At 50.0% G+C, this 26,760-nt stretch overlaps 1 protein-coding gene across 2 annotated transcripts in view; it reads left to right on the forward strand.

Annotated features, from left to right (window-relative positions):
- The window catches only part of CDC27 (cell division cycle 27), a 1,618,725-nt gene that overhangs the window by 369,234 nt on the left and 1,222,731 nt on the right, over window positions 1–26,760 (forward strand). For both annotated transcript variants that reach the window (XM_069634092.1, XM_069634093.1), the window contains exon 7: window positions 2,835–3,046. In XM_069634092.1, coding sequence (XP_069490193.1) covers window positions 2,835–3,046 — 212 coding nt within the window. The remainder of the gene's footprint in view (window positions 1–2,834; window positions 3,047–26,760) is intronic.

Here is a 26,760-nt window from a genome sequence, read left to right on the forward strand (position 1 = left end):
GCAGCTTCTTCGGCTCTCCAGAGGGGTACCGGTCCGGGACATTTGCACGGCTGCCACATGGTCGTCCGCACATTCACAAAATTTTACAATCTGGATTCCTCCACTGCTCAAGAGACCAGATTTGGCAAAGCCGTATTACACTCGGTCCATCCCTAAAGGGATATATAACACTATCACTCCCTCCTCCAATTACATACCACTGCTATGGGAGTCTATCAAAGATAAGGAATACGTCGGAGGACGCAATCCCTTCAAAGAACAAGTTACTTTCTTACCTGGTAATGTTCTTTCGACGGGATGTTCCTCTGACGTATTCCTGATCGCCCCTCCCATCCATCCCCGGAGTGATAACTTCCCTTGTGGTTGCAACTTTCGCTCCTTCAAGGTTAATAACCACTTCAGACATGTCTTTCTTATACTACAAAACGGAACTGAGCAACGGACGCAGCGCCTGTGTATTTATGGGCATGGTGACGTCGGCGCCGATACGGTGGCCTTCGAGGGACATCGACTCGGCGGACGTCGACGCGGAGCGCCCTCTACAGAGAAAAAATTTCCGAGGCCAGCAAGCTGGAAACGTATATCAAAGATGAGGAATACGTCGGAGGAACATCCCGTTGAAAGAAGGTTACCAAGTAAGAAAGTAACTTGTTCATCTGTTGGACACTGGATTAGTCTTCAATTCCCTAAAGTTTCATCTGGCTGCTCTTTCAGCCTACACCACATCACAACAAAAGGTATTGTGGTGGAAAATACCGGTGATTAAAGCCTTTATGGAAGGGGTTAAGAGGATTTATCCTCCCATTTCTCATCCAGCCCCTGGATGGTATCTGAATGTGGTTTTGACCAGGCTCATGGAGCTCCCTTTGAGCCTATGCATAAAGAAAGTCAGAAAGACCTGACTTACAAGACAGCCTTCCTAGTGGCTATCACTTCTATCGGAAGGGTTAGCGAACGACAGTTTTTCTGTTCTAGACCCCTTTGTTACAGTCCACAAAGATAAGGTAGTTCTGCGCACACATCCCTTGTTTGCGCCCAAGTTCATCTCAAAGTTCCCTGTCAACCAATCAATCGAACTACGCACTTTCTTCCAGCACCCTACTAACATGGCCGAAAGAAGCCTTCACACACTAGACGTGCGCAGGGCAGTCGTGTTTTACCTGGAACGAACTAAACCACTAAGGAAGACAAAACAATTCTTCGTTTCAGTGGCAGCTGGTAGAGAAGCGGACCCTGTCTCTAAATCGGCTATCTCAAGGTTGATTGTCAAATACATCACACTATGTTACACTCTCTTGCTAAGAGAGAACTGCCCTTCAAGCCTAGAGCCCATTCTACTCGAGGCACTGGGGCATCCATAGCATTCATTGCAAATGTTCCACTTGAAGTCCATTTGCAAAGCGGCAACCCGGAGTTCTGTACACACCTTTACAAAACACTATTGCCTACACACTCATTCTAGGTCTGATTCTCAGGTGGGACAAGCAGTATTAAGACATCTTTTTTCTACTGTTCCTTCTCACAACCCACCTCCGGGTACTGCTCGCTAGTCTATGCCCAGCATATGATTAGAAGCAGATTAACAAGCATCTGAAGACATGCATTACTTACCGTAGTAGCATTACTGATTGTATCTACTTAGATTCGCACGCACCCTCCTTATCTCCCCGGTCGGGGTGGAAGGAACATGGGCGTCTTACTACTTTCTCTCTTTATGTACTCACTCACTAGAGCCTCGGGATCCCTCATGGCAGAAAAAATACAATCGGAGGGACCTCGGCACGTGAGGGATATTGGGTACACTACATGTCCTGATGGGGATAGTGTTACAGACACTCCTATGCCAACGTCCCCTTTTGGCCCCGAAAGACAAGATGCAATACTCTGCGGTTACCACTGGATGTCGGACCATATGCACAGCAAGTGAATCTAAGCAGATACAATCATCAGAAATGCTATTACGGTAAGTAATGCAGGTCTTATTAATGGCTACAAAGTTAATCAAGCATTGATATATCGGAAAAAACATTTGTCTGAATCACATTTGACTTTCTGGGGTTTACTCCCTTACCTATATCTTACATGTGCCATATATGCTGCATCTTCCATTTTATTGCAAGTATTCTGAATGTGTTTGGATAGCCAGAGTACATTTGACACTATAATGGGGGCAGTGACTTAATTTACATCCTGTAGCCTGGTATTCTAGCCCTCAATCAGGACAAGCCCACCTTCTGGATTAATTGGTTATTGTGCAGTTGCCTGCAGCCCATTGACTTGAGCAGGAGTTTACCTTTTGCTGATACTAATGTAATTCGTGGGTGAGGCATTTGCAAGAAAAACAATATCCCGGCCCATCCCAGCAGAGATGTTATGTGAATCTCCACAAAAACGTGATTATTAGTCTGGATATCAGAGGCAATGTTTATTTTTTTTACTGGAGACTGTATTACAAAATGGCTGATATCCTCAATGCAATGCAGATCTTTGCTGATGTACTATGGATTTTGCTCCTTTAGACCATGAAGTATGCTTGTTGGAAGCAGTGAGATGTCTGTTTCAATATCGTTCTCCATTAGATTTGCTATGTGTGGCCATGTGATCCGAACGTTGATTAAATGGCAAAAATGCATTACTTGAGTTAAGGTAGGGTAGCTGAAAGAGCAGTACGGTTCGCTTGTAGAGCCTTCCTTATTGTTTCCCTTCATTGAAAACACTAAAGGTGATGTTTTGCTAGCTACTGGGGTAAACTGGGTCGAGCAAAGATTTGACCCCACAGATAGTCCAAGAGTATTGCACTGCTTGAAAGTTGATTGATGGTTATTGATTTTCAGGAATTGAACCGGCTGAACTTGGAGTCCTCCAATGCGAAGTACTCTCTAAACACGGATTCCTCTTTATCGTACATTGACTCAGCAGTGATCTCTCCTGATGCCATGCCCCTTGTGTCAGCAACATCAATACTAACAAAACAGGTTCAGAATAAACCAAAGGTTGGTCGGAACTTACTTGGAGGAACAGCCACTCTAAGTCCTTTGACGCCTAGGTAAGCTATTGTTCACTCATGACTGTAACCAAACATTCATATCTGATTCCTGTTGTGCTGTTGAGAGACCACTGAATATTATCTCTTCCTAGCAGCAATATTGCCTCCTGTCCTGATTTCTCCAGAATAATCCGGATTGTCAATTTCAAATGGACTTAATTAGGGCCTTTCATGGAAAGCATAGCGAAAATAGAAAAACTATGAATGGGTGTTTCTATCCATGCACTGTTGTCTGCCTTGGGAACTCTCTTGCTTATACCTCGTGCCCCTTAATTTAGTTTTTAGGCCCCTATTTGCATATCAAACTCATTTTTCAATGGGGTTCGATTTGTGGGGTTGAGTTGCTGAGGTGGGGGTTGGTGAGTTAACGTGTCATCACTTAAAGCACTTTTTGGACTGGTCTCTTGTTGGTAAAGATTTCCCTTTTGCACTTTTCGTTCCATATATTCCTATGAGAACCCCATTCTTTATGCTTGTTTTTTAACCCTTCCCTGACTTTTGGAGGTCCGTAAAGCCCGTTTTGCACATTTTTATGGGGAAACTGACTAGTCCCTAGTACTATCAGCAGAATGTCTCCTTTTTGATTTCTTGTATTTTTACAACCGCAGATATCTCCTTATAATGAAGTGCTGTTAGGATGCTTGTATTCTTATCTACGCGTATGTCCCGTCCCCCTTCCTCCATACATTTGGGACATTCCGTCCAGTTGGACGGGACCGGAGCACTTTTGTAAAAAAGCATCAAATTGAAAAATAGTCTTCTTTTAGGCGGGGTATCGCATATGGCCGGATCCCCCCGCCTCCTGAGCTCCGCCTGTGCATCGCCCTTCAGTCCTTTTCTCCGCCCGGTCGGGGCTGGCCACACTTGCATCACCGGGAAGACATTTTTTCTTCTTTCCCGTTGTCGTCCTCTCCTGCTCCTGTGCTACGGTCACGTAGTCCTCTGTTTATGCCGGATCGTTTGGGATTTGTCTCTTGGTCCTCTTGCGAACGTCGCTTCGCTAGGGCGGATCCCTATTTTCTGTTTGGAGTGTGTGGGACCAGATCACTGTTGGGACTTGTGTTTCTACTGCGACTCCCTTTCGGTCCGGGCACTTCAATATTGTCTTCGTCGGTGGGAGGAGGTCTTCCAGCGAGTTCCTCCACTGCATTTTCAACTCTTCATACATGAAAAGAAGAGACACACGGTAAGTTCCTTGCTTTTTGGGGGACTCCTTCCTGTGATCCTCCAGGTCCGGGAGGGGCTTAAAGAGCTCTCATAACAGGGTTTCCCCTGAGGTGCCTCGCAGACCTAATGGGCGTTCCGGGGGATTTCTTCGAGGTGTCCCGCGAGGGGCCTGCCGACACCGGATTACAATCCGAGGTTCACCAATCGGGTGCTAATAGCCAGCCCAGTTGTACTGAGGCTTCGGGTACCAGAGTTTGCTCTGACGTCTCCTTGTCTGGAGCTTCCCATACAGACACCGGGGTGCTGCCTGAGACCTCTGAGGCTTTCTGTACCGAACCACGGTTCGAGGCTCCTCTTAGGGGAGCTATACAGATCGGACTCTGTTCCGAGGTTCCTCTCATTGAGGCTAAGGTTTGTAATGACAGAACTGAGAGACCCGTTAAGGTCTTGTCTGTGGGGTGTATTCTACAACCTTGCTGCGCTCGCAGTTATATCGGTTCTGTTCAGGGGGCACAGGGAGAGGTTGCTGACCAGATCTCCTCCGTTACCGGCTTTGCCGAGGTTCCTCTGTTGGAGGCTAATTCAAGGGGCCCCTTCAGGATGTCCAGTAAACATCCAAGGCCCCTCAGTACCGTCTCTGCCGAGGATCCTTGTGTCAAGGCTAAAGTTTCGATCAAGTCCCCTGACCATCCTGTGGAGATACCTGCCTCATCCACACTTGTGACGCAGTTCCCTTCAGGTGTGTATAAAATGGCGGCCATTTTGGATTCTTCTCTTACACCCACGTTATCTACGACTGGTGCTCGCAACCTTTTTGTTGAAAGACCGTTTCCACGGGTCATTGTGAATCTGTTCCGCCCTTCTTATGACTGCCGTGCTCTGATGTCACTACCGCATACAGTCTCGCTTCCTGGCAGCCTTCCTCATTACGTTTGTGGGGATATGGCCCTTATGAGCGGCCTCTTCCCACCCGAGTGCCAAAATCTTTGTTGGAGGATGCCTTTTTTCGGGAAGTTTCAGAGACGTATGCACTCTGACCGCATGAGGGAGTACTTTAAGGGCCTTTTTTGTAGCTCGGTCACCAGGTTTTCCCCTGAGGTGCCAGAGATTCCTCAGAGGGTCCTGACGGACCTGCCAGTACCGGACATTGTTCCGAGGTTCACCATCACAGTGCTAAAGTCAAGCCCAGTTCAGTTGGGTGCTGGGATACCAGGGTTCACCCTGAGGTCTCAGTTTCTGGAGCTTTGGCCACTGTAACCAGGTTGTAACCTGAGGTTCCTCTTGTGGAGGCTAAAGTCTCTATCGACAGAACTGAGAGGCCTTTTCAGAGGGTTTTGTCTGTGAGGTATTGTCCAACTGTCCCACGCTCAGGGTCGTGGTGGTACCGGTTCTGTCGAGGGGGCAAAGAGGGGGGTCACGGACCTCATTCCCTCTGGTACCAGCTTGTCCGAGATTCCTCCGTTGGAGGATAATTTTGAGACTGTTTCGAAGATGTTAAATTAACATCCGAGACCAGGTACCTACTCTGCCGAGGATCCTTGCAAGGCTAAAGTGTTAAGTCCCCTTGACTCTCCTGAGGAGGCAATTGCCTCCGCTACGCATGTGATGCAGTTCTCTTCAGGTGGCGACAAAATGGCGGGTCAACCTGCGTGGCCTATGGCGGCCATTTTGGATACCTCCCTCACACCTACTTTCGCAACCTCTGGTGCTGGAAGCATTCCTTTCGGCAATAGTAACCCGTTCGCACTTTCTATTGACCGGCATGCGTGGGCTCTGCAGCCTCATACTGTCTCGCTCCCTCCTGCTTTTGCTCCACTGATCTATGTGGACCCGGCCAGTGGTGGACCCTCCTGGCAACCATCCTCGTGTTTGGGGGGGGGGGGTAGGTCCCCTACAAGCGGTTTCTTACTCTTAGACACCCAAGCCCTCGGCTAAGGATGAGTTTTTTGGGAAGTTTCAGCAGTGATCAAGTCTTTGCCGTGAGAATACCGCCCAGCCAGTAGTGACCCCTGCTACTTGTCCAAGCACCCTACTCTGGAGAGTTTGGTGGTGCAGGTGGCTACGGCCCCGGCAAAGCAGGCGTCGTACCCTACCATCCCTCCTGATAGGGACGACAAGCGTTTTGACGGCTGGGCGAAGTGTTTTCTGCAGGGGGTGTGGCACTTCAGGTGGCCAACTCCCTAAGTGCCTTGTCTCGTTTCACGCACACTCTGTGGAACTGTTTCCTTGGTGGCTGAACATATTCCCGAAGGGGACTAACGGGATGGTTTCCTTGCCATGGTTCAGGATGGCAAGGATGCCATGTGTGAGGCTGTTCAGTCGGGTTTGGACATGGCATATTGCGTCAGCCGGTCTATGGCGGCAAGCACTGTGATGCGCAGGTTTGCGTGGTTGCGGAAGTCTGGGTTTGCTCCTGATGTGCAGGCCCGGCTCCTCAACATGCCCTTTGACGGGGAACATATTTTTGGAAGCTAGGCTGACGAGAGCCTTGAGAGGTTGCGGGCCTCAAAAGCTGCAGCGAAGTCGTTGGGCGCTGCAGTTCCGCCTCTTTGTCCTAGGGGACAGCAATGGAGGGGAGGTTCCTTTCGTTATTACTCATCCTTTGGTAAAGCGAGAGGAGCTGCCAGTCAAAGGGGCCACGATAGGAGTGCCAGTGGTGGAAAACAAAGTACTCGAGGTGCCAAGGCCGCTCGGGCTGTTGCCTCTTTGCCCTCAGGCAACGCTGCAGCCGCTTCAGCTCATTCATAAGGCCATGTCCCATGGTTCGCCGGTTGGGGGAAGGCTGGCGCAGCATCTTGCAGAGTGGCGCGCCATTACTTTAGATGTGTGGGTTCTGGAGATCATAACCCACGGCTACTGTCTTCTTTTCCGGCAGAGGCCTCAAGACAATCCACAGGGAATCTCTCTTTGAAGTGTCTGGATCCGCTCCTTGCGCAGGAAATTCAATCCCTGCTGGAGATAGGCGCCATAGAACTGGTGCCTGTAGCGGAGAGGAACAAGGGATGGTATTCCCCTTATTTTTTGATTTCCAAGAAAGACGGGGGATTGAGACCCATCATGGACTTGCGCGGTTTGAACAAACTCCTCAGGAAGAACAAGTTCAAGATGGTTACTCTGTCTCAAGTCCTCCAGGCCCTTCAACTTCAGGACTGGTTGGTGTCTCTCGACCTCAAGGATGCTTATTTTCATGTGCCGATCCATCCAAAGCACAAGAAGTACCTGAGGTTCATGGTTTGCGACTCGCACTTTCAGTTTCGGGTTCTGCCGTTCGGATTGACCTCCGCCCCAAGGGTCTTCACCAAGCTCATGTAGTGGTGGCAGCGCATCTCAGGAAAGGGGGGATTCACGTCTACCCCTACCTGGACGATTGGTTGATCAGGGTGCGATCTCCCGAGCAAGTCCTGGATCATCTGTCTGTCACAGGCCACTCCCTCCACAAGCTGGGCTTCTCCCTCAACTTGAAGTCCCACTTGATGCCAACTCAGAGGCTCCAGTACATCCGAGCAGTGCTCGACATGTCCCCGGAGCAGTGTTTTCCTCCCCAGGTGAGGGCTCATATTCAGCAGATGGTGCACAAGTTTCAGCATGCCCAGAGTCTCCCAGCGTTCGAGTTCTTGAGATTGCTCGGCCTCACGGGATCCTGCATTCTTCTGGTGCCAGAGGCCAGGTTGCGGATGAGATCTTTGCAATGGGCACTCAATCTCCAGTGGTCTCAGTCCTCCGGCAGGATGTCGGACCCTGTTCAGTTGCCGTCCTCGGTCGCCCAGGACCTTCTGTGGTGAGCCGTTGAAGGCAATCTGATGAAGGGGGCTCCATTTTGGCTACCCTGGCCGGAGGTGACCATCGTGATGGACGCATCCCTCACGGGATTGGGAGCTCTTGACAGTCAGCGGTCGTTGGTCTCCGTCAGAGTCCAGACTCTATATCAATCTGTTGGCGCTGTGGGCCGCCAGGCTTGCCCTGAAGGCTTTTCTGCCGACTGTGCAAGGAAAGAATGTCCTGATACTGACTGACAACACAGTGGTCATGCAATACCTCAACAAAAAGGGGGGGCAGGGTCACTTCCTCTGTGCAGGGAGGCGATGCAGCTCTGGTTCTGGGCAATCCAGCAGGAAGTTTTGATCTCGGCAGTTCATCTGGTGGGAGACAAACGAGATGGCGGGCGCTCTGAGCAGGTAGAGCGTGATCTGTCACGAGTGGGAGTTGGCTCAGGAGATTATCCTGGAGATCTTCGCCATTTGGGGGACACCTCAAGTGGATCTCTTCGCCTCCAGTATCAACCGGAAGTGCGAAAGGTTCTGCTCGTGGGAATTTCCTCCAAGAGGAGCCTTCCTGTAGTTTCCTCCAGTCCCCGTCATCCCGCAAGTGCTTCAGAGGTTACGAAGGTTCGGTTCCCGGATGATCCTCATTGCTCCGGCGTGGGCCTGGAGGACGTGGTACCCGGACCTTCTCGACTTGTCCATCTGCCCTCCACGTCGTCTTCCCTACCGAGACGATCTGCTCTCACGGGACGGGGGGGGGGGGGTCAGGTTCTCCATCCAGAAGTCGGGTCCCTCAACCTTCACGCTTGGTTTCTGAAAGGTTGAGCTATAAGGATTGGGACCTCCCTGAAGACGTGATGGAGGTGTTGCTTTCAGCCAGAAGGCCCGCAACAAAGTCCCTGTACCGTTGGAGAAAGTTCTGCGACTGGTGCAGAGTTAAGAATGTGGATCCTTTTGCATGTGAAATTCCCATGGTTCTGTCTTTTTTGCTTTCTTTGCCCCACAGGGGCCTTCAAGTCTTAACCATTAAAGGTTACCTGGCAGCGTTGTCCATATTTAAGCATTCGTCTGAAGAGTGTTCCTGTTTTAAAATTCCTTTAATTTCTCAGTTTCAGAAAGGGCTCACTAATGTGTTTCCTCTGTCACCTTTCCAGGTGCCTGGTTGGGATTTGAACCTTTTTCTCAAGTTTCTGATGGGTGCTCCGTTTGAGCCTTTCCATTCGTGCCCTTTGAGACTTAACTCTGAAAACTGTATTTTTAGTTGCGGTCACTTCAGCTCGCAGAGTGAGTGAGTTACAGGCACTTTCAGTTAAGCCACCCTTCACTGTGTTTCAGAAGGACAGTGTTGTCCTTCGAGTTCGTCCTCCTTTTCTTCCGAAGGTGGTGTCAGAATTTCATTTAGGCCAGAAGGTTGTTCTTCCGGCATTTTATCCTCCTCCACATCCTGGTAAGGAAGAGGAGAGGCTCCATAGGCTTGATCCCAGGAGAGCGTTAAGCTTTTATATTTCACGCATGTCCCGGGTCAGAGTGGACGATCAGCTCTTTATTGGTTACGCTGGAAAGCGTTTGGGACAGGCTGTGACGAAACAGTTTTTGTCTCACTGGATTATTTTGGCTATCTGAGTGTTACTGCTTGGCGGGTAAGGACCCACCGGTCGGTTTACGGGCCCTTTCTACCAGGGGTATGGCTGCCTCTACTGCCCTGCAAAGGGGTGTTCCTATTCGCAACATCTGTGATGCAGCCACCTGGGCTTCGGTATATACTTTTGTACGTCACTATTCCCTCGATTCCATCTGGTGGCAGTATCTGGCCTTTGGCAACGCGGTCCTTTACTCCGCAATTTGATTGGCCATGCTAAATTTCTGTTTTCTAAATTCTTTCCCCACCTCCTTGCATTGGTACTGCTTTGGGAGTCTGTCATAGATATGGAATACGTCAGAGGACCCAATCCCCTCCAAGAACAAGTTACTCACTTACCTGGTAACGTTCTTTCGATGGGATGGTCCGACGATGTATTCCATATCGCTCCCTCCCTACCTTCCCAGCTTCAGAATTTCTTATGCGATTGCAGCTTACGTTTCCGCAAGGCTTTGTGTGTCAGACTGGCACAAGACTGGTGGCACACTTTTTGGGAAAAAACTACAACTGAGGCTACGGGCGTTGTGCGTCCTACTTGCAACATCCAGTGACGACGGAGGAGGTCCTTGAGGGCGGCGTATCGACGTCATTGACGCAGGACGCAGACGCCGAAGATTTTCCAAAGCAGCACAGCTGTGGTGATTACTGTCATAGATATGGAATACGTCGTCGGACCAGCCCATCGAAAGAACGTTACCAGGTAAGAGTAACTTGTTCATCTGTACCCATACAGTCCCCCACCCGCTTTTCCTATGCACTTCAGATGTACCCTGTCGGCTAAACCCAGCACTTGCCACTTGCTGTCTGCACTACCACCGTTTTTCGCTTTTATTCATAATTATCTGTTTCGCCTCTGTTCTGCACTTTCCACTTCTCCCCCCCCCTTTCCATGCACTTGCACATTGTCAATGTCACTGGGCCTAGTAAGATTGTTGTTTTTGTTCTCCTCTGTTCCCCTCCCTTGCCTTGTCGCGCTCTGAAACACTTGTGTACAACCCTGTTATAAATAAAATGTATCATATATAAATGTCAACCATAGAGATGTGACCCAGTGTTAGATCGGGCCAAAAAACCATAAGCCTCGTCTTGTACAAAACAAGCCCCTTATATTCGCTTTTCCAGGATCTTGAGTTTGTCACTGTAGTTGTGGAAGTGGACGAGGACTGACCGCGTGCCTCCTGCCATGCCCCCGGCCCTGTGGATCCCTTCAATGTTTGCTTCGTCAATTGTGTCGTTATCAAAGATGAGTTTAGTAATTTCGTACAGGGTTCTTCTCCAGTTCTTCTGTTTCTCCCTCTTTGTCTGGGATCCCAAAGATTCTGAGATAGTTGCTCCTTTTACGAAATTCAAGATCATCCATTTTAAGCATAATCTCCACCTCTGGGACTGGTTATACTCTAACTCCTCCAGTCTTTCTTCTATTTAATCGATCCTTTGAGTAATTTTATCGACCCTACCTCCAATGTCCGCTCTCATGGTCCTAATCTCCCCCATTAGTGCCGCTACATCTTTTTTGGTGACAGTGGATTCTCACTCCACCAAAGACCTGGTGTCCTGTTTGGCTATTCCTCTGCATTTTTTTCTTGGGGTATATTCAAAGTTGGCTCATTTCGATCTAGCGTCCATGTGCCACCACTCCCTTGTCGACCTGGTCAATCCCCCAAGTAATGCTTTACGGTGGACTAGCTGCAACCTCACTCCATGGGCCATGAGGAATCTCGCACCCCAGGCCACTACTTTGCCATCTCGGGTATGTCACCAAGGCCAGACTGACCCAGGCCCCCACTGCTTCATGTCCAGGTGGGGAGGCGGGCATATGCCCCTGGATAGGGAGCCCACACCTTTGTTCCTTCTCCGGCCCTACAAGCCATCTTGAACCCTGCAGGATTCCTGGGTGCCACCAAAACTCCTAACTCTTCCTGGGCCTCCCTTTTTTTTGCAGGTGCCTTCTGCCTAGCTGAGGGGCCTCAAGACCACAGAGCCTCCACCCTGCACCAGATCACTATTGAATTGATATTTTATTTATATCGCCCTCACTCACAAGTGTATCAGAGCGGTGGACAAGACGACACTGCTGCCACCGTTCCCTCTGTGTGTTGCAGTTTCAAGCACCTCCTGTGAGGGCAGGCCTTTGGAGCTGCTCCTCCTGATTCTGCCCCACCACCTTTGTGGCAAATGAAAGGTATAACCTGTGAGGGTCTATGGATCCTGTGTGCGTCCCCCGGCACAGATCCTCTTAATCCCTCTTCCTCAGGGAGGGCCAGAGAGGGTAGTGGGCAGCTCGGGTCACTTGATGGGCACTCCTGAGGGGCCCCGGCAAACTCTGGGGTCCTGAGTATTTCCTTCAGTGTCCAGGTGCCGGTTCAGAATGTTGGGGAACGGCCCATGCCCCCCCTGGGCAGTGCGAGGGCCGGGAATGGCAGGGGCTCACCCACCTCATTGTAGCCTGTCAGCTTGTTTCTCCTGCTCTGCGGGCCTCCCTGGTGGCTGGGCCTCCTCACACTTTTACTGCGCTCCATGTCCTGAGCGTGACGGAGCACTTTTGTTTTCGGCCAACACTTCTCCACAGCAGTACTCGGCGAGCACTGCACGGATTTGCTTTGTTGTTTCTCTCTCTAGGTCTTCAGTTCTCCCGTGGCGCGGGGTTGATTACCTCAGGTGAGGGTGCAAAAAGTGGGGGCTCCCTCCAGTTTTCACATCTGCTACGAAAAAGACAGGCAATCAGGCAAGAACCATCAGCGCGCCCCCTGGTGGCGTCCGATCAGAATAATAATTTTAAAATCACTACCCCCTAAATTTTCCCTGATTCAGACTTTGAGGAGAATATCCTTAAGTAGAAGGTCTCTATCGGCCAAGCTATTCCCCTCTTGAACTCTGTGAAAAACGCCTACCTCCCTCCTTGTTGATGCCCTTGTTCACTCTGGCAGTCTACCCTCGAGTAGAAAAGATGTTCCGCCCAGGTTGCATCAGACCCTCTGCATATCGGAGTTCCTGCTGTTCCAGACTCCCTGGAAGTTTACACCACCAGGAAACGAGCAGTGGTGCCGCTATTCTAGTCTGTGTCCTCCATACAAGGATGCATGAAGCTGTACACTCTCGGCAAATCTGTCAGCACCACTGCTGCCTTTTGTACCCGAATCGCCAACACCACAACGCTCCTTGATGGCTATAGTGAGTTACAAATTGGATTCTTTCAGGAAAGCCTCCATAACGTCCTGGAACCAGCCCGCATCCAACTCTTAATTCTTAAATGTTAAAGGTATTTGTAACGCGCACCGTCATCAACGGAATTGGTCCCCAGGTGCTCTGGCGGATCTGTAAGGGGTGGGTGGGGTGGGTTGGTAAGGTGAAGAGGGAGTAGGATAGTGAGAGGAGTGGTGTTCTGTTGGCAGCTTCAACTCGGTATACACCAGATGCTGAGCTTTGGTGCGGGTATTGGATCGGTGACGGGCCGCGGTGCTGTTGGTCCGGCTTATGTTGTTGTTGCAGTGTTGTGAAGTGCGTGCGGCTTGTTGTGCGAGAGATGGTTGTGAGTTTTTTGAGTGAGATAAGTACGCAGAGTTTGAGCTTATATTGGTTAGTGGGTTACCTGACCTTTGGCATGCTAGCATTTGCAATTCTGTCCCAGTGTGGCACCAGTTGACCCCCACAACTCTATCTGGATGTGGCGTGGGCCAATGTTTAGAATTCTATCTGGGTGTGGGCAAGCCAACATTCACAGCCCCATCCAGATGCGGCGCAAGCTATGGTCTAGAGATCTGTCCAGGTGTGGGCATGCTATCATTCGCAACCCTATCTGGATGCTACGCAGGCTGGTGTTCACAATGCCAAGTGTGGCACACACCAACATTCAAGTTTCAGCTAGGCGTGGGCTTGCTATCATTCAATCAATCCCGTCTAGATGCCCACAATTCTAGGTGTGGCCTGTGCTAGTCTTCAGGTTTCGCATAGGTGCAGGCATGCTAACGTTCGAAGTCCTATCTAGATGCGATACAGGCTAATATTTCACAAATCTATCAGGTGTGGGTATGTTGGCATTCAGCTTTCACCTAGGTGCGGGCATGCCAACATTCATGGTCCTATCTAGATGCGGTGCAGGCTGATATTCTCAATTCTGTCTAAATGTAGACATGCTAATATGCTAACTGTGGTTGCTTAAGTATGCCAGGTCACACCGCATTCTGAAAAACACCCTGGATTTTGCTGAAAAAGCTGTACCAGTCCTCACACAAGGGTCTCTTCTGAACCACCATGCCTGGCTGAATAATTCAGGTTTTAAGCCAGAGACCCGGCTTCCTTCATCAATAAGCAGATAGCCTGCCTTCCCGAAAAGAGCAGAATCATCTGAGGTCCTGGAAAACCACTAAGAAAGAGCACAAGACTTTAAAATCACTTAACCAAATCTTGGGAAACACTTTGGCCAGATAGAGGCATATACTACCTGCCAGTCTGTCATGGTCATGAAGTCAGGGGCACAGGCATGCAGGGGTTGCATGCACAGGAGACCTGGGTGAACACTGTCCTGGCGCCTTTGGCGCCAGGCTCATGAACAAAAGTAAACAAGAACATCCATTTAACACCAAAAAGCTTTTATTATGGTCATAGCACTTCAGATGCATTAACCTTGAAAATTCCATCCATTAAGCACCCCCAAGTGTATTTTTGGGTGTGGCTGCTAATGGATTGCCTTCGCATGTGCTCAATCTCTACGAGTGGCAGGGTGTGGCTGGTAAGCCGGCCCTAATGGGCGTGCCCACGATCTCAACTATATAAGCTGCCCCGATCCTCAAGACAGACGCTTTGCGTTATTCTGCACTTGCAAGCAGCGTAACGCTCCCTGTCGCCTGAGGTCAGACATACCTTTGAAGATCCTGCTTCCTGGACATCCTGCTTCCTGCCAGCATACTTACCAACTGGGGGAAGCTGTTCTTACCTGTAAATCTCTTCGTCGAACCAAGTATTCATCTTTACACTTTCCGGAACGCCGAAATCTTCTTGGCACCGCAGCAAGACACGCTCCATCGTTGACAGCAGTGCCTGCAAGGAAAAACAGAAGACCAGGTTAGACATCGAAAAAATTGTCCGTTTAAGGTTGCGCTTCGCCATACTTCACGCTTTTCCTTAAACCATCACCTACCTGCAGTTGAACATTGCAGTAGCATCCATCTTCCATCCGGCCGCGTCACGTGTCTCACAGCTGCATTGAGGCCGCATTTCCATCTAAGGGAAGAAAACAGAAGATACATTATTACGGGCATAAACAGGAGCAGCATATGAAGACATGAAACGGAACTAACAGCATGACAAGAGCTCAAGAAAGACTTATTTAATCATAAGGAGAAGCATAGTCACAGCTGGACTGGACTAATCCTTATCAGGGATTAGTGAAGGAACTAGATCCCATTCGATGCGCCCCTGCCAGAAGTAGCAGGACGGAGATCTTATCTTCCATCATTCACTGGTGAGCTTTGTGGGCTGGCTTATGCTCACAGAAACCATATTTTGGGGTGAAGGGTTCGAGAGGTACAAAAATCGCAGAATGGCGCACTCGCACTCTTATTTCCACGCAGGAGCAGTATCACCACATATCACTGCTCACAGCTTTTCTACTGAGGGAGAGGCCTGAAGGGTGTGATTCAAGTTAAGGGAGGGCTGCAACCGTGCCCCAACGCCTCCGCAGAGACAGGTGAGCGTAACAGTCCTTTCGCTGGCAGTCTCTCTCCCATTTCTCCCAGGGGCATTACTGATCAGGAGGAGCCCCTTGGTTTTCCAGTCAGGGTACCTCTAGTGGCTTCTATTACCCACAACAGTTGGGATTTCGACACAGGAAGGGCAGAGGGAGAAACTCTGCAACCAGAGGATCCCCAACCGCAGCCAGCAAGTGACTCAGCAGTACTGGTCCCCTCCCATGTCTTCCCAGTTGCAGGTTATCTAACATCTTTTATCCACACATGGGAGGGGATCACTTCAGATCTGTGGGTACTCAAGACCGTCGCCCATGGGTACTGCATAGAATTCCTCCAGCCACCCTGCTACCATCCACCCAAGAGCAGACTGTCTTCAGAGCATCTGCAAATCCTGCTGGAAGACATCCAGGTCCTTCTAGAAAAGTGAGCGATCGAAGTCGTCCCTCATTTTCAGGTAAACAAGGGTATTTATTGAATCTACTTTTTGCCCAAAAAGGATCTAACCTTTCGTCCTGTTTTAGATCTGCAAACCAATATGTCATAGCCTCAAAAGTTCCTGAAGAGTTGTCATCCTGAAGTAATCCCCCTGTTAGAACAGGGGGATTACATGGCCACATTGTATATGAAAGATGCATACTTTCATATTTCAATGTTGTCAGTACACAGTAACTCCGGTTCAAGATTGCCTTGCCTCAGCCCTAAGTGTGTTTACAAAGGTACTAGCAGTAGTGGCGACTCACCTGCGCATGCAATCCATCCCAGTGTATCCTTCTCTTCATGACTGGCTCGTAACTGGAGACTCTGCTGGAACGTGTCTGGAGAACACCCTAGACTATTGATCTCCTTATCAATCTGGGATTCTCTTTCAATGAGAAAGTAAAGCCTGGACCCCAGTCAAGTCAGTTTCTGGGGGCACTAATTCAGACCGAAGACTGACTTGTCTTCTCCTCCAATGAGGGGTGTTCAAAACATGTTCCTGATCCTTCACCATGTAGCCAGCCGCTGGATAACCATACTGAAAGCCATGCGGCTACTGGGGAGGATGGCATCCTGCATCTTCCTTGTACCACAGCCCCATCTGTGCCCCATGCAGGAGTGGCTCTTGAACCAATGGTGTCAGGCCATTGGGACGATCTAGTGGTTGTCTCCACAGCCCTCGCTCAGTCTCTGCAGTGGTGTGGTCAAAGCATAATCTTCTACAGGGGAAATCCTTTACCCCCCGCCCCCCTGTAGTGTAGGCAACTCTCACCATGGATACATCTGTCAGGGCGGGGGGAGAGGGAGCTCACCACCTAAAACAGACAGCGATACGGCATGTTTATCAGTAGCATCCAAGCATAGCCTGTTGGAACTACTTGCAGTGTTCGAATCCCTAAAGGCCTTTCAAGCACAACTACAACAAGACAATTCTTGTCCTTGGAGATTGCACCACGGCCATGTACTTTCTGGACAAACAGCTTGGCAGTCGCTCGCCAGGGCTGTCCAAACTTTCACAGAACATTGGAAGTGGACACTCGAGCACAACATGGTCCTATCACTACACGTTCCAGGGGAACACAATCGTCTGGCACGCAAGCTCAGCAGAAACTTGTAGAGCACGAGTTGCGCTTGCAAGAACATATTTTACTCCATATCTTTGCAGAATGGGGTTATCCAGGCATCGACTTGTGACTCTGGAAAATGCCCAATGCCCTGATTACACCTCCCGGTGCCCGCAGAGGCAGTCAAAAGCGAACAGTCTCTGAATAACATGCTCCCAGAGATTTGCCTGAGCTTTTCCTCCGATTCCCCTTCTCAACAAAATAGTGCACAAGATGCACCATGAAGTCGCGATGATCCTGGTGGCACCAATGTGGGGCCGACAGCCATGGTTCTCATCTCATGAGAATGTCCCCCCACCCCACTTCTTCCCGGAAACTGCCCTGCCTGTTCAGCATGCTGTTCCAAGACCTAGGGAAAAACCTGAACCCGTGCCCACAAACTCTCAACTTCGCAGCTCGGTGCCGGAAGTTGTAGTTTGGGCCTTCAACTACCTCAAAGATGTATGGACACACTTAAGGAGGCACGAAAGCCTAACTCCAGACATTGCTACTCTAATAAGTGGAAACCTTTTGTAAAAACATAACACTATTGACTGTTCACCTAAAGGTATCCGTTAATTAACACCTATTGTTAGAATGGATTTCTAAATTCTGCTCTGATGAACAGAAGTTTAGGAGGCCACCCTTGTTAGTAAAACAGGGAAAACTTCTGGGAAGATAGCCAGACGAATTCACAGTAGCTTGGAGAGCAGTCAAGGCTAAGTCACAGGAGGAGTGGGGGCGATCTGAGGTCCTTTATAAGCACACAAAGTAAGGCACCAAGAATTACCATTAGTCTACGGAAATATACATTTTAGCCCCAAGAATTAGACACAAGTGAATAATGAAATGCAGAGTAAAATCACCACTCCAACAACACACTTTGTAAAATATATGTGGTTACTTTGGTATCCCGCCAAACCCTGTAAATGGAAAGGGCAGGCAAACTTTATAACATCGACCATCTTCAGAGATGGATAACCTTAACTTTAAGTCCACCCCTACCATGAATGGAGCCTTGCACGCGTAAAAGCAGTCGTTGTTGGGGAGAATTCTCATTTATGGCTAACTTCCCTCACCTAGTGAGTCCCCCAGCAGCTTTGCTGGACTTCTGGACTTTATTTATTTCCACTTGGTAAGAGTGAAACCTTTTCCCCCCACTCTTACCTGTGTTTTGCTATGTGTTTCTACCTGTTTTTGTGATTGTGGACTCTGAAGTACACCACTTCAGTAGCCCCCTTCTTTTTGTCACACAGCACCTTCAGTGCCGTGGCACAGGGTTGTCTTTGAGACTTCCCTCGACTCCATTTCTGAGGCGACTACCGTCCCCAGAAAAGGGTAAAGATACCATTAACTTTACTTAGTCAACCTACCACAGATCCAGTACACCCCATCTTCCATGGAGTACTGGAAAGGGTTAACTCGTATCCCTTTTTATCTGTACCTCCTAGAGCATTGTTTCTTTCAACATTTAGACTTGGCTGGTGGCAGTGGTATCTACCCTAACTTTTCTACCGCGATTATATTAGATAAACGTGGTACTGTTCTTGGCTATTATATTAGCCTCGAACATAAGCCCGCTTGATCAAATTGTCTTTCTTTTGGCTCCGGTTGGGTTTATTCACCATTTCTTTTTGTTAAAGTCCTTCTTGTGTCTTACTTTGCGCGGCAAACTAGGTTCGCCTTGTTTGTTCACTTTCTTTTGGCAGGCTTCTGCTCGGAAGCCCTCCTCAAGGCGCCTGGGTGTCTAGGTGGGCTGAATGGGCGGGAGGGGTGAAGTCACCCCCTGCACAGGGTATCCTAGGAAACCCAAGTCACACTTTGTCATGATTGGCCAGGGTAGTTGTCCGGGCTGGACAACCCCCCTGCTGGGAGATTGACAGCCAGGCTGTGTGAATGGGGGTTTTTCGCATAAAAGGCAGGTCTCTTGGGCTAGAAGTCAGAGAGTCACCACTGGAACTACAAGGAACCGAAGAGAAGCGAAGAGAACGGCTGCTGCAACTACCCTGTCCCGGTGAAGCCCTGCAGCAGTCCTGAGCTATCTTCCCTTCAACGACTTAGAGATGATCCAGTCCGGAGTCGTCTTCCCTTGAGCTTGGTGGGGATAACCAGCTCATCATCTACAGCCAGAGGATCCTCTTCCTTGGTCGAAATCGCTGCACGCTGCTGTAGTGGTCCAGATAGCCACCTGAAGAGCCTCTTCGGTTTTTAAGGAGCACACCTTTTCTTCCTCGCTGCTGCTGGCATCATCTGTGTGGTGCAGACCCCCGTCAGACGTCCTCCTTCACAACGAAGCTCCTGGAATCGTGGGTCTGCAGGAAATCAACAGGAACTGCCAGGGCACCAGCTGCACCATTGGAATAAGGTACTGTGTTGTTCTTGTGGAAACTGGGTGAATACCTTTTCTTCATTTCCAAGGCTTGCCCTAGTCTTCCCTCCTTCTTATAACTTTTGCTTCCGAACATTGACAATATCAAAGTACTTTTGGCTACGTTGAATCGTGAACTGTCTGACTCTGTGATCTTCGGCAACTGGCCCTGGTGTCTTTCTGTGTTTCTTGATTCTGCCTGCTTAACCAAATTATTGCCTCTGATTTTTGCCTCCAACTCCCTCTGGGTATCTCAGGTGCTAAGTGTGTTTTTGCCCCGGTAGCATTTCATGTCGGGGATACGCGTTTATTTAGTAGAACAAGCTGTCAGGCCGGGGATCCTCTAAAAGAAAAAAAGTTTCACTTTCACTTACTATATTTCTCCTCTAAAACTATCTCTGTACTCTGGGCCATACTGCCTCCAGCTAATGACGGTCCACTCCCTAAGCCCCTCCTCTGGCAGCCATCTTCAGATTTTTACTGCACGTTCAACTGTTGAGTCTAGTTTTGCTCTGTGAGATACTGCTACAGTTTTGTCATTTTCTGCAGGAAAAGTTTCTATTTTTGTTAAAGAACCTTTGTGCTGTTCTCTCCATCTGCTGACAGCAGGGATTCGTGTCTGTGAATTTCAGCGCCCCTCAAGAGCAAGGATAGTCATAATTTCATAGAATTTTCCAGAAGGCCATCGAGCCTACTCTGCACCTCCGGCCATGACTTAGCAGGAGGAGGAAGGAAGATCCATTTTCAAGCTCTGCACCAGATGCAGACTACGGAAAATGTTTGTGGAGGACAAACTCCTTCACTGTCTCTGTCTTCATCCGGACCACAAAGAAGGAAAGTGCGGGATCTGCCTCGACTTCTCCAAGAAAACGATGGATCAACACAGTAGACTGGCGGCGTGGCTAAACGCCAAGGACTCTGCCCAGTCCCCCAAGCAGGGTCATGCCTCACCCAGGACCGGCCAGTCCGTGAAGCGGACCTCCAAGTCCTTTGAGGGCACCCCCCCCAGCACTCCCCGGGACCAGGTGCAGCACTGCAAGTACGGGGTTGCCGTGTGAGTGGGTCCCGCGATGGGCAGGGCGTGATCAATGTCACCATCCGCCCCATCGCCAGCCAGCGATCCAGCTCCTCCTCAAAGAGGAAATGGTCCAAACTGGCTAAGCTGCGGGAGAAACCAGAGTTGTCCAGTGCGGAGGAAAAGGCGGCTGACTTTCCTTAGAAAGCCTAAGCGGCGCAGGAGAAATCATCTGAACTTGTGGCGGCTGCTCTCTACGGCCCAAGGGGCTGACCACAAGAAGGTAGCCCCTACTGCGCCCGGCGTGTTACTGCCTCCTAGGTGGGGGAGGCCTCAGTTGGGGTGGTGGCGAAGCCTGCTTGCACACAGGAGGAGAAGCCGTCTCCGAGCATGGCCCGACCCCTCGGGGTGAAAAAGGAAGGGGGGGGTGCAATGAAGTATCAGGCCAACCATATGCCCTACCCTAGACCAGAAGTCCCTGCACACGGTCCACAAGGATGTGGAGGAACTTGGCGGTGTCAACGCCAATGACATGGGGCCTAATGTTCCGACCACACAGATGATCCGAGAGATGCATCCCTGGACATCCTTTCAACCCTATACAGTATCAGAAATCCGGAAAAGGATGCCTCGGGCCCTGGTCCTGGCAGCCCCGGGATCAGCCTCTGACTGAAAAGAGGAAGCGTCATCCGACTCCCCCGTAGTAGAAACCTGGACGGACACGGCAACGCCGACTATATTGTCACGGCGGGTGCATCTCCGCAACCAAGAACGTCCCCACCAGATGAGGTAGTTTCATTCCATGATTGCCAAAGCCTCTGAACTTTTCCAATTTACGGCCAAGGAAACCAAAAAGGAGGGCTTCTGTACCAGAGGCGCAAGGCCAAGAGGAAGACCATCATGGCGGTGCCCCTCTTGGAAGACAAGTGGGAGCAAGGCCTGGCCCTCTAGAAGAATCCTTGCATGCTCTCAGCCAAACAGGATAGGCTGGCGAAAATGTGCTGGGTGCTGGAGTCCGCTCCCAGATGTCTGTGGTCGCAACCATTGCCAGACTGTGGTTTCGGCGACCGCAAGGAAGAGCTTGGTCAAGCCCTTCCTAGTCATTCTCTGTTCCTCCGCACAGCGAGGGGACAAAATTGGACACCATGGGGAGGAAGGCTATTTACACCATGGCGTCCACCAAGGCTGCCAACGCACCTGCTATCCTGGCCAGGTACGACAGGAAGATGTAGTAAACACTGGGCCCGATTCTAGAGTTCCTGCCCGATGACGAAAGGACGGCGGCGATCGCCCTCTTCCAGGAGGGAGAGGTGGCTTCGGACTGTGCCATCACAGTGGCGCTGGACATCGCTAAACCCAGGTTTCCGACAGATGGGCAACAGTGTCTGCCTCCGTCGTTGAGGCTGGCTGAGGGGCCACAAATTTCCACCAGGAAGTCCAAACGAGGGTGCCTTTCGGGGATAACCTCTTTGGGAAGGCCTTCAACGAGTCCCTGCAAGCCATCAAGGCGGATAGAGATGGCTTGTGCCCTGGGCACTCCAACTGCATTGCTCTTCCTTTTGCACCTCCAGAGGCAAGTCGGACTGGTCAACGGGAGGGTTCTCCTCGTCGTACCGTCTGCTCTCCTGGTCCACGGCCTAGGAAGCTGCAGGAGGCCGTTCCAGGTCCTACGGTGGAGGTGGTCAGCGCCACTGTCACCCTCAAGGAGGAACACCAGCGCAGAAGCATAACTAAACTGGCCAAGACATTGGGGGGCCCCGATCCATTCACCCCAGAGGGAGGCCGGCTGACTGGATTAGTCAGCGAATGGGAGAAGATCTCCACCGACAGATGTGTGCTGGACGCTCTCGCCCATGGACATACTCTGGAGTTTCAGCACAAGTGTCTGCAGATCCCTCCGGTGGCCTGGAAGGAGCAGCACATCCCTCTCCTCTTAGAGGAGGTACGGCCCATGCTGCGAAAAAAGGGCAATAGAGATGGTTCCACGACGAGACTGGGGATCCGGAGTCTACTTCAGATACGTTTTAGTCAAACATTAAACCGGGGGCTGGCGGCCCATTCTAGACCTGCAGCGTCTCAACAAGTACCTCAAGTGCCAAAAATTCAGGATGGTCACGTTGCAGCACCTCCCGGATCAACTGGATGGAGACTTCTTGAAGTCACACGAAGTACCGAAATGTCCTACGCTTAGTAGTTCAGGGACGGCACTACCAGTTCCAGGCCCTGCCCTTCGGCCTGAAATCAGCCCCCATGGTGTTCACGAAGTGCCTGGCAGCAGTGGCGGCCCATCTGCATCTACAGGGGATACACATGTACCTGCACCTCAAGGACTGGCTCATCCGGGAGTTTAGCTGTCGAACAAACGGAGACTGTCCAGCTGCGTATGGATCTTGCGTTCTCAATAATTACCCGAGGCCCTGCTTGACACCATTGCAGAACGAGCTGTTCCTATGAGCTAGCCTCAATACAGTCTCCTGGCTAGCGTCGCTCTCGGAGGAGAGGGTAGCCTCCCCGCTCCCCCCTCCTGTTTCTAACCCAACTCCTGGATGGGACTTGAATTTTGTTCTCACACTACACTTGTGTATGTGCGTGTTATAAATGCTCTATCGGATCATATATTATCATATCCAGGTTAATGGGACCTCAGGGGCAGCTGGTAGAGAAAAGGACCCCGTCTTTAAATCGGCTATTTCCAAGTGGATTGTTAAAAGCAGGTCACTGTTACACTCTTGCCAAGAGAGACCTACCCTTTACGCCTAGAGCTCACGCAACTGGAGGCACAGGCGCTACTATAGTCTTTATTGCAAATGTTCATCTAGATTCTATTTGCAAATCAGCAACCTAGAGTTCTGTTCATACTTTCACCCAACACTCGTTCTTAGAGAGACAGATTCACAAGCATTAAGAAGACATACATTACTCACCGTAATCTTATTTCGAAGGGATTGTGTCCTCCGACGTATTCCTTATCTTGATAGATTTCTTCCAGCTTGCTGGACTCAGATTTTTTTTCTAGTAGAGGGCGCTGCACGTCGACGTCCCTCGAGTTGGTGTCCCTCGACAGCCTCCGTATTGGCGCCAACGTCGTCATGCATATAGACTCGCGCAGCATCCGTTGCTCAGTTCCGTTTTTCCACGCTTCGTGGGCCTCGGAATCGTGTTGCTCAGTTCGTTCAAGTAGATTCTACTTATTCCTTGAAGATATTGTACTTTATTAGATGGCTTCCTCATCCGAACCATAGACCCCACGGTCCGGCTTCAAAAAGTGTTGATTGTGGAAAGAAAATGTTGACGGATCCTAACAGGATCTGTTTGTGGTGTCTGAGATCTTGAGCATCATTGTTCAGAATGTGAGGACTGCATGTCCATGACGGCGAAAGCCTTGAAGAAGTGTAAGCGTAAGGGGAAGCTTTAAAGAGGTAAGACTCTTAAAACTTCTACTCCTTCGAAAGTTTCATCGGCAGAGTCGAGACATTAGTCACAGGAAACATTCCCGTTCGAGGTCTCGAAGCGGTTCCCATCAGTCTTCGAGATCCAAACACCCGAAAAAGAGGCGTCGTAGATCACCCTCTTCGTCGTCTTCCATTTCCCCGGAAAGGGTCACCTGCCCCACGAAACACAGCTCTCCAGCTAAGTGGGAGGAATTCTGTTAAAAGATGCTTGGCGTCTTCGAGAAAGCGGCCTCAACCCCCTCGGAGATGGTAAAGGTGATACCCTGGGTGAAAGACCCGAAAAATCGAAACGCAGCGAGTCGTTGCACCTGGCGAAAGAAACTGTCCGAGCGCATCATGGACCCTCGAGCAAAGGCAGTTAGACCGCGTCATCGAAAGTCCCTTCGACTCACGAATCTGCATCATCGACGCCATTATCGAAGGGCCTGTCGACACAGATTGGTCGAATCGATGTAGTTGACGCCGATAAAGGGCAAACCTACTGCTGTCACTACTTCTCAGTCAGTAGATGTACCGAGGGCTTCGACCATGACCTCGAATGTCGTCGATAACCTCGAGGACTCCGAGTAGGATTCCGATCCTCTCGAGTTCTTCGAGGTCTCGTCATACCTTCTCGACGCCTTTTTCGGTTTCATCAAAGCCTTTGACTTCTGCGTCAACAACTTAGAAGTTTTCTTAACCGGTTACTAAAAGCTTGGCCCCTTCTGCTCTAGAAATGGGGTTTAAGCCATTCCCAAGGTCAGATTATTTCAGAGCCTTGTCCTCTATGACGAAGGGGAGGATTCTGATCATGAAAGACCTTTTGGGTTGCAGAGGACTACAACACCTGTACCAGAGGAATTTATCTCTGAAGAGAATAGGTTGAAGGACCTTCAAGAATCCTTGCAGGAGGCAAGCGGTTTAGATACTTCCCCAGAAGTAGAATTTGCTAAACCAGACCCAGGGGAACATGCGGAGACCCCTTACAGGATTTTAATGGCCAGAAGAAAAGAATTCATGGGGTGGTCTACACATTCACCACCTTTTCAACAAGATCTTACAGACATTTTACTTAAAGGCCCACAGGAAGATCCTGTGGTTCCCTTTCATACTGCATTGCAGAGGAAAATATCGGCCAACTAGGAAACTCCTGAGGTTATCCCGGCAGTTACCCTATATCTGTCAGATAGTTTATCTGCTTCTGACCCAGAATATTTGTCCAAACATCCAACTTCAGAGAGTCTGGTTGTACAAGCAGCAATTTCATCGAACAGTAGATCTGCATACCCTACTGTTCCAGAAGACAGGGATGATAAGAGATTTGATGCTATGTCAAAAAGTCTTTTCTGCATGTAGCATGGCGCTTAAATCCACTAATGCTACTTGTACGCTCGCAAGATTCAGCCATACACTTTGGGAGTGTGCTTCATCTGCGGCTGACTGTCTCCCGGAAGGAGAGGAAAGGGAAGCATTTCTGACCATCATTAAAGATGGTAAAGATGCAATGTGTGAATTCCTTCAAACTGGCATTGATTCTGCTGACCGTATCAGCAGGGCCATGGCCGCAAGTACTACAATCCGCAGATTTGCGTGGTTGTGAAAGTTTGGTTTTGCTCCAGATGTACAGGCCAGACTTTTGAATATGCCCTTTGACGGCTCTTTTTTGTTTGGTATGAAGGCTGATGACCGCCTAGAGAGGTTAAAAACATCCAAGGCTGCAGCGAAATCCCTTGCAGCTGCAATCCATCAAACTCCCTATCGCCCCTCAGGAACTCCTTGGAGAGGTAGGTCCTTTCGCTTTTATTCCGCATTCGGAAAAGGCAGAGGACAGCTGGCTCAAAGAGGCCAAAAACGATTCATCCGAGGTGGACGGGTTACAAGTACAAAAGCCGCAGCAGCAGGTGCCTCTTTTCCCCTCGGCATCTGCGTCAGCCGCCTCTAAACCACTCAGAGGACCCTCCTCACAAGACACCAGTAGGGGGCAGGCTATTACGTCAGATGCTTGGGCATTGGAGACAGTTGCCCAAGGTTACTGCCTGCCTTTTCTACGCACCCCTCAGTCATCCACCCGGGAACAACTCTTTGAAGTTTCCAGATCTGCTCCTTTTGCAGGAGATTCTAGACCTGCTAGAGAAAGGTGCCATGGAACCGGTACCTGTAGCGGAGAAGAACAAGGGTTGGTATTCCCCCTACTTTCTAATACTGAAGGACAGAGGACTGAGACTTACCTTGGACTTACGAGAATTGAACAAGTTCCTCAGGAAGGACAAGTTCAAGATGGTAACACTCTCTCGGATCCTTCAGGCCCTCCAGCTTCAGGACTGGCTGGTATCTCTGGACCTTAAGATTGCTTATTTCCATGTGCCAATGTCTCAAACACAGGAAATACCTGAGGTTCGCAATTGGCAACTCTCATTATCAATTTCGAGTTCTGCCATTTGGGCTGACCTCCGCCCGAGGGTCTTCACCAAGCTAATGTCGGTAGTGGCTGCAAGTCTGAGGGAAGGGATCCACGTCTACCCCTACCTAAATGATTGATCAGAGCTGTATCTTCGGAACAAGCTCAGATACAACTAGATTATGTCTGCCACTTCCTTCACAAACTGGGCTTCTCCCTCAATTTAAAGAAGTCACAGATGATACCATCACAGAGACTCCAGTTCATCGGAGCGGCCCTGGACACTTCCCTGGAGAAAGCCTCGCCACCATAGGTGAGGGCTCAAGATATTCTGCAGATGGTCAAGTTTCAAAATGCCCAACGTCTCCCAGCTTTCGACTTTTGAGGTTGCTAGGCCTCATGGCATCCTGCATCTTCCTTGTGCCAGAGGCTCGCCTGAGAATGAGATCTCTCCAGTGGGCACTAAGAACTCCGTGGTCACAGTTCTCAGGAATAATGACTGATCTCCTTCAGGTTCTGGAAAAAGTGGCTCGTGACCTTCAGTGGTGGGCCTGTCGGGAGAACATTTTGAAAGAACTGTTTTGGCAACCATGGCCAGAGATAACAGTAGTCGTGGATGCCTCACTCACGGGGTGGGGAGCCCATGCCAACGACTTGACCATCAGCGG

Source organism: Ambystoma mexicanum, chromosome 13, assembly GCF_040938575.1.
Source record: "Ambystoma mexicanum isolate Mex_15411 chromosome 13, UKY_AmexF1_1, whole genome shotgun sequence".
Classification (NCBI taxonomy): Eukaryota; Metazoa; Chordata; class Amphibia; order Caudata; family Ambystomatidae; genus Ambystoma; species Ambystoma mexicanum.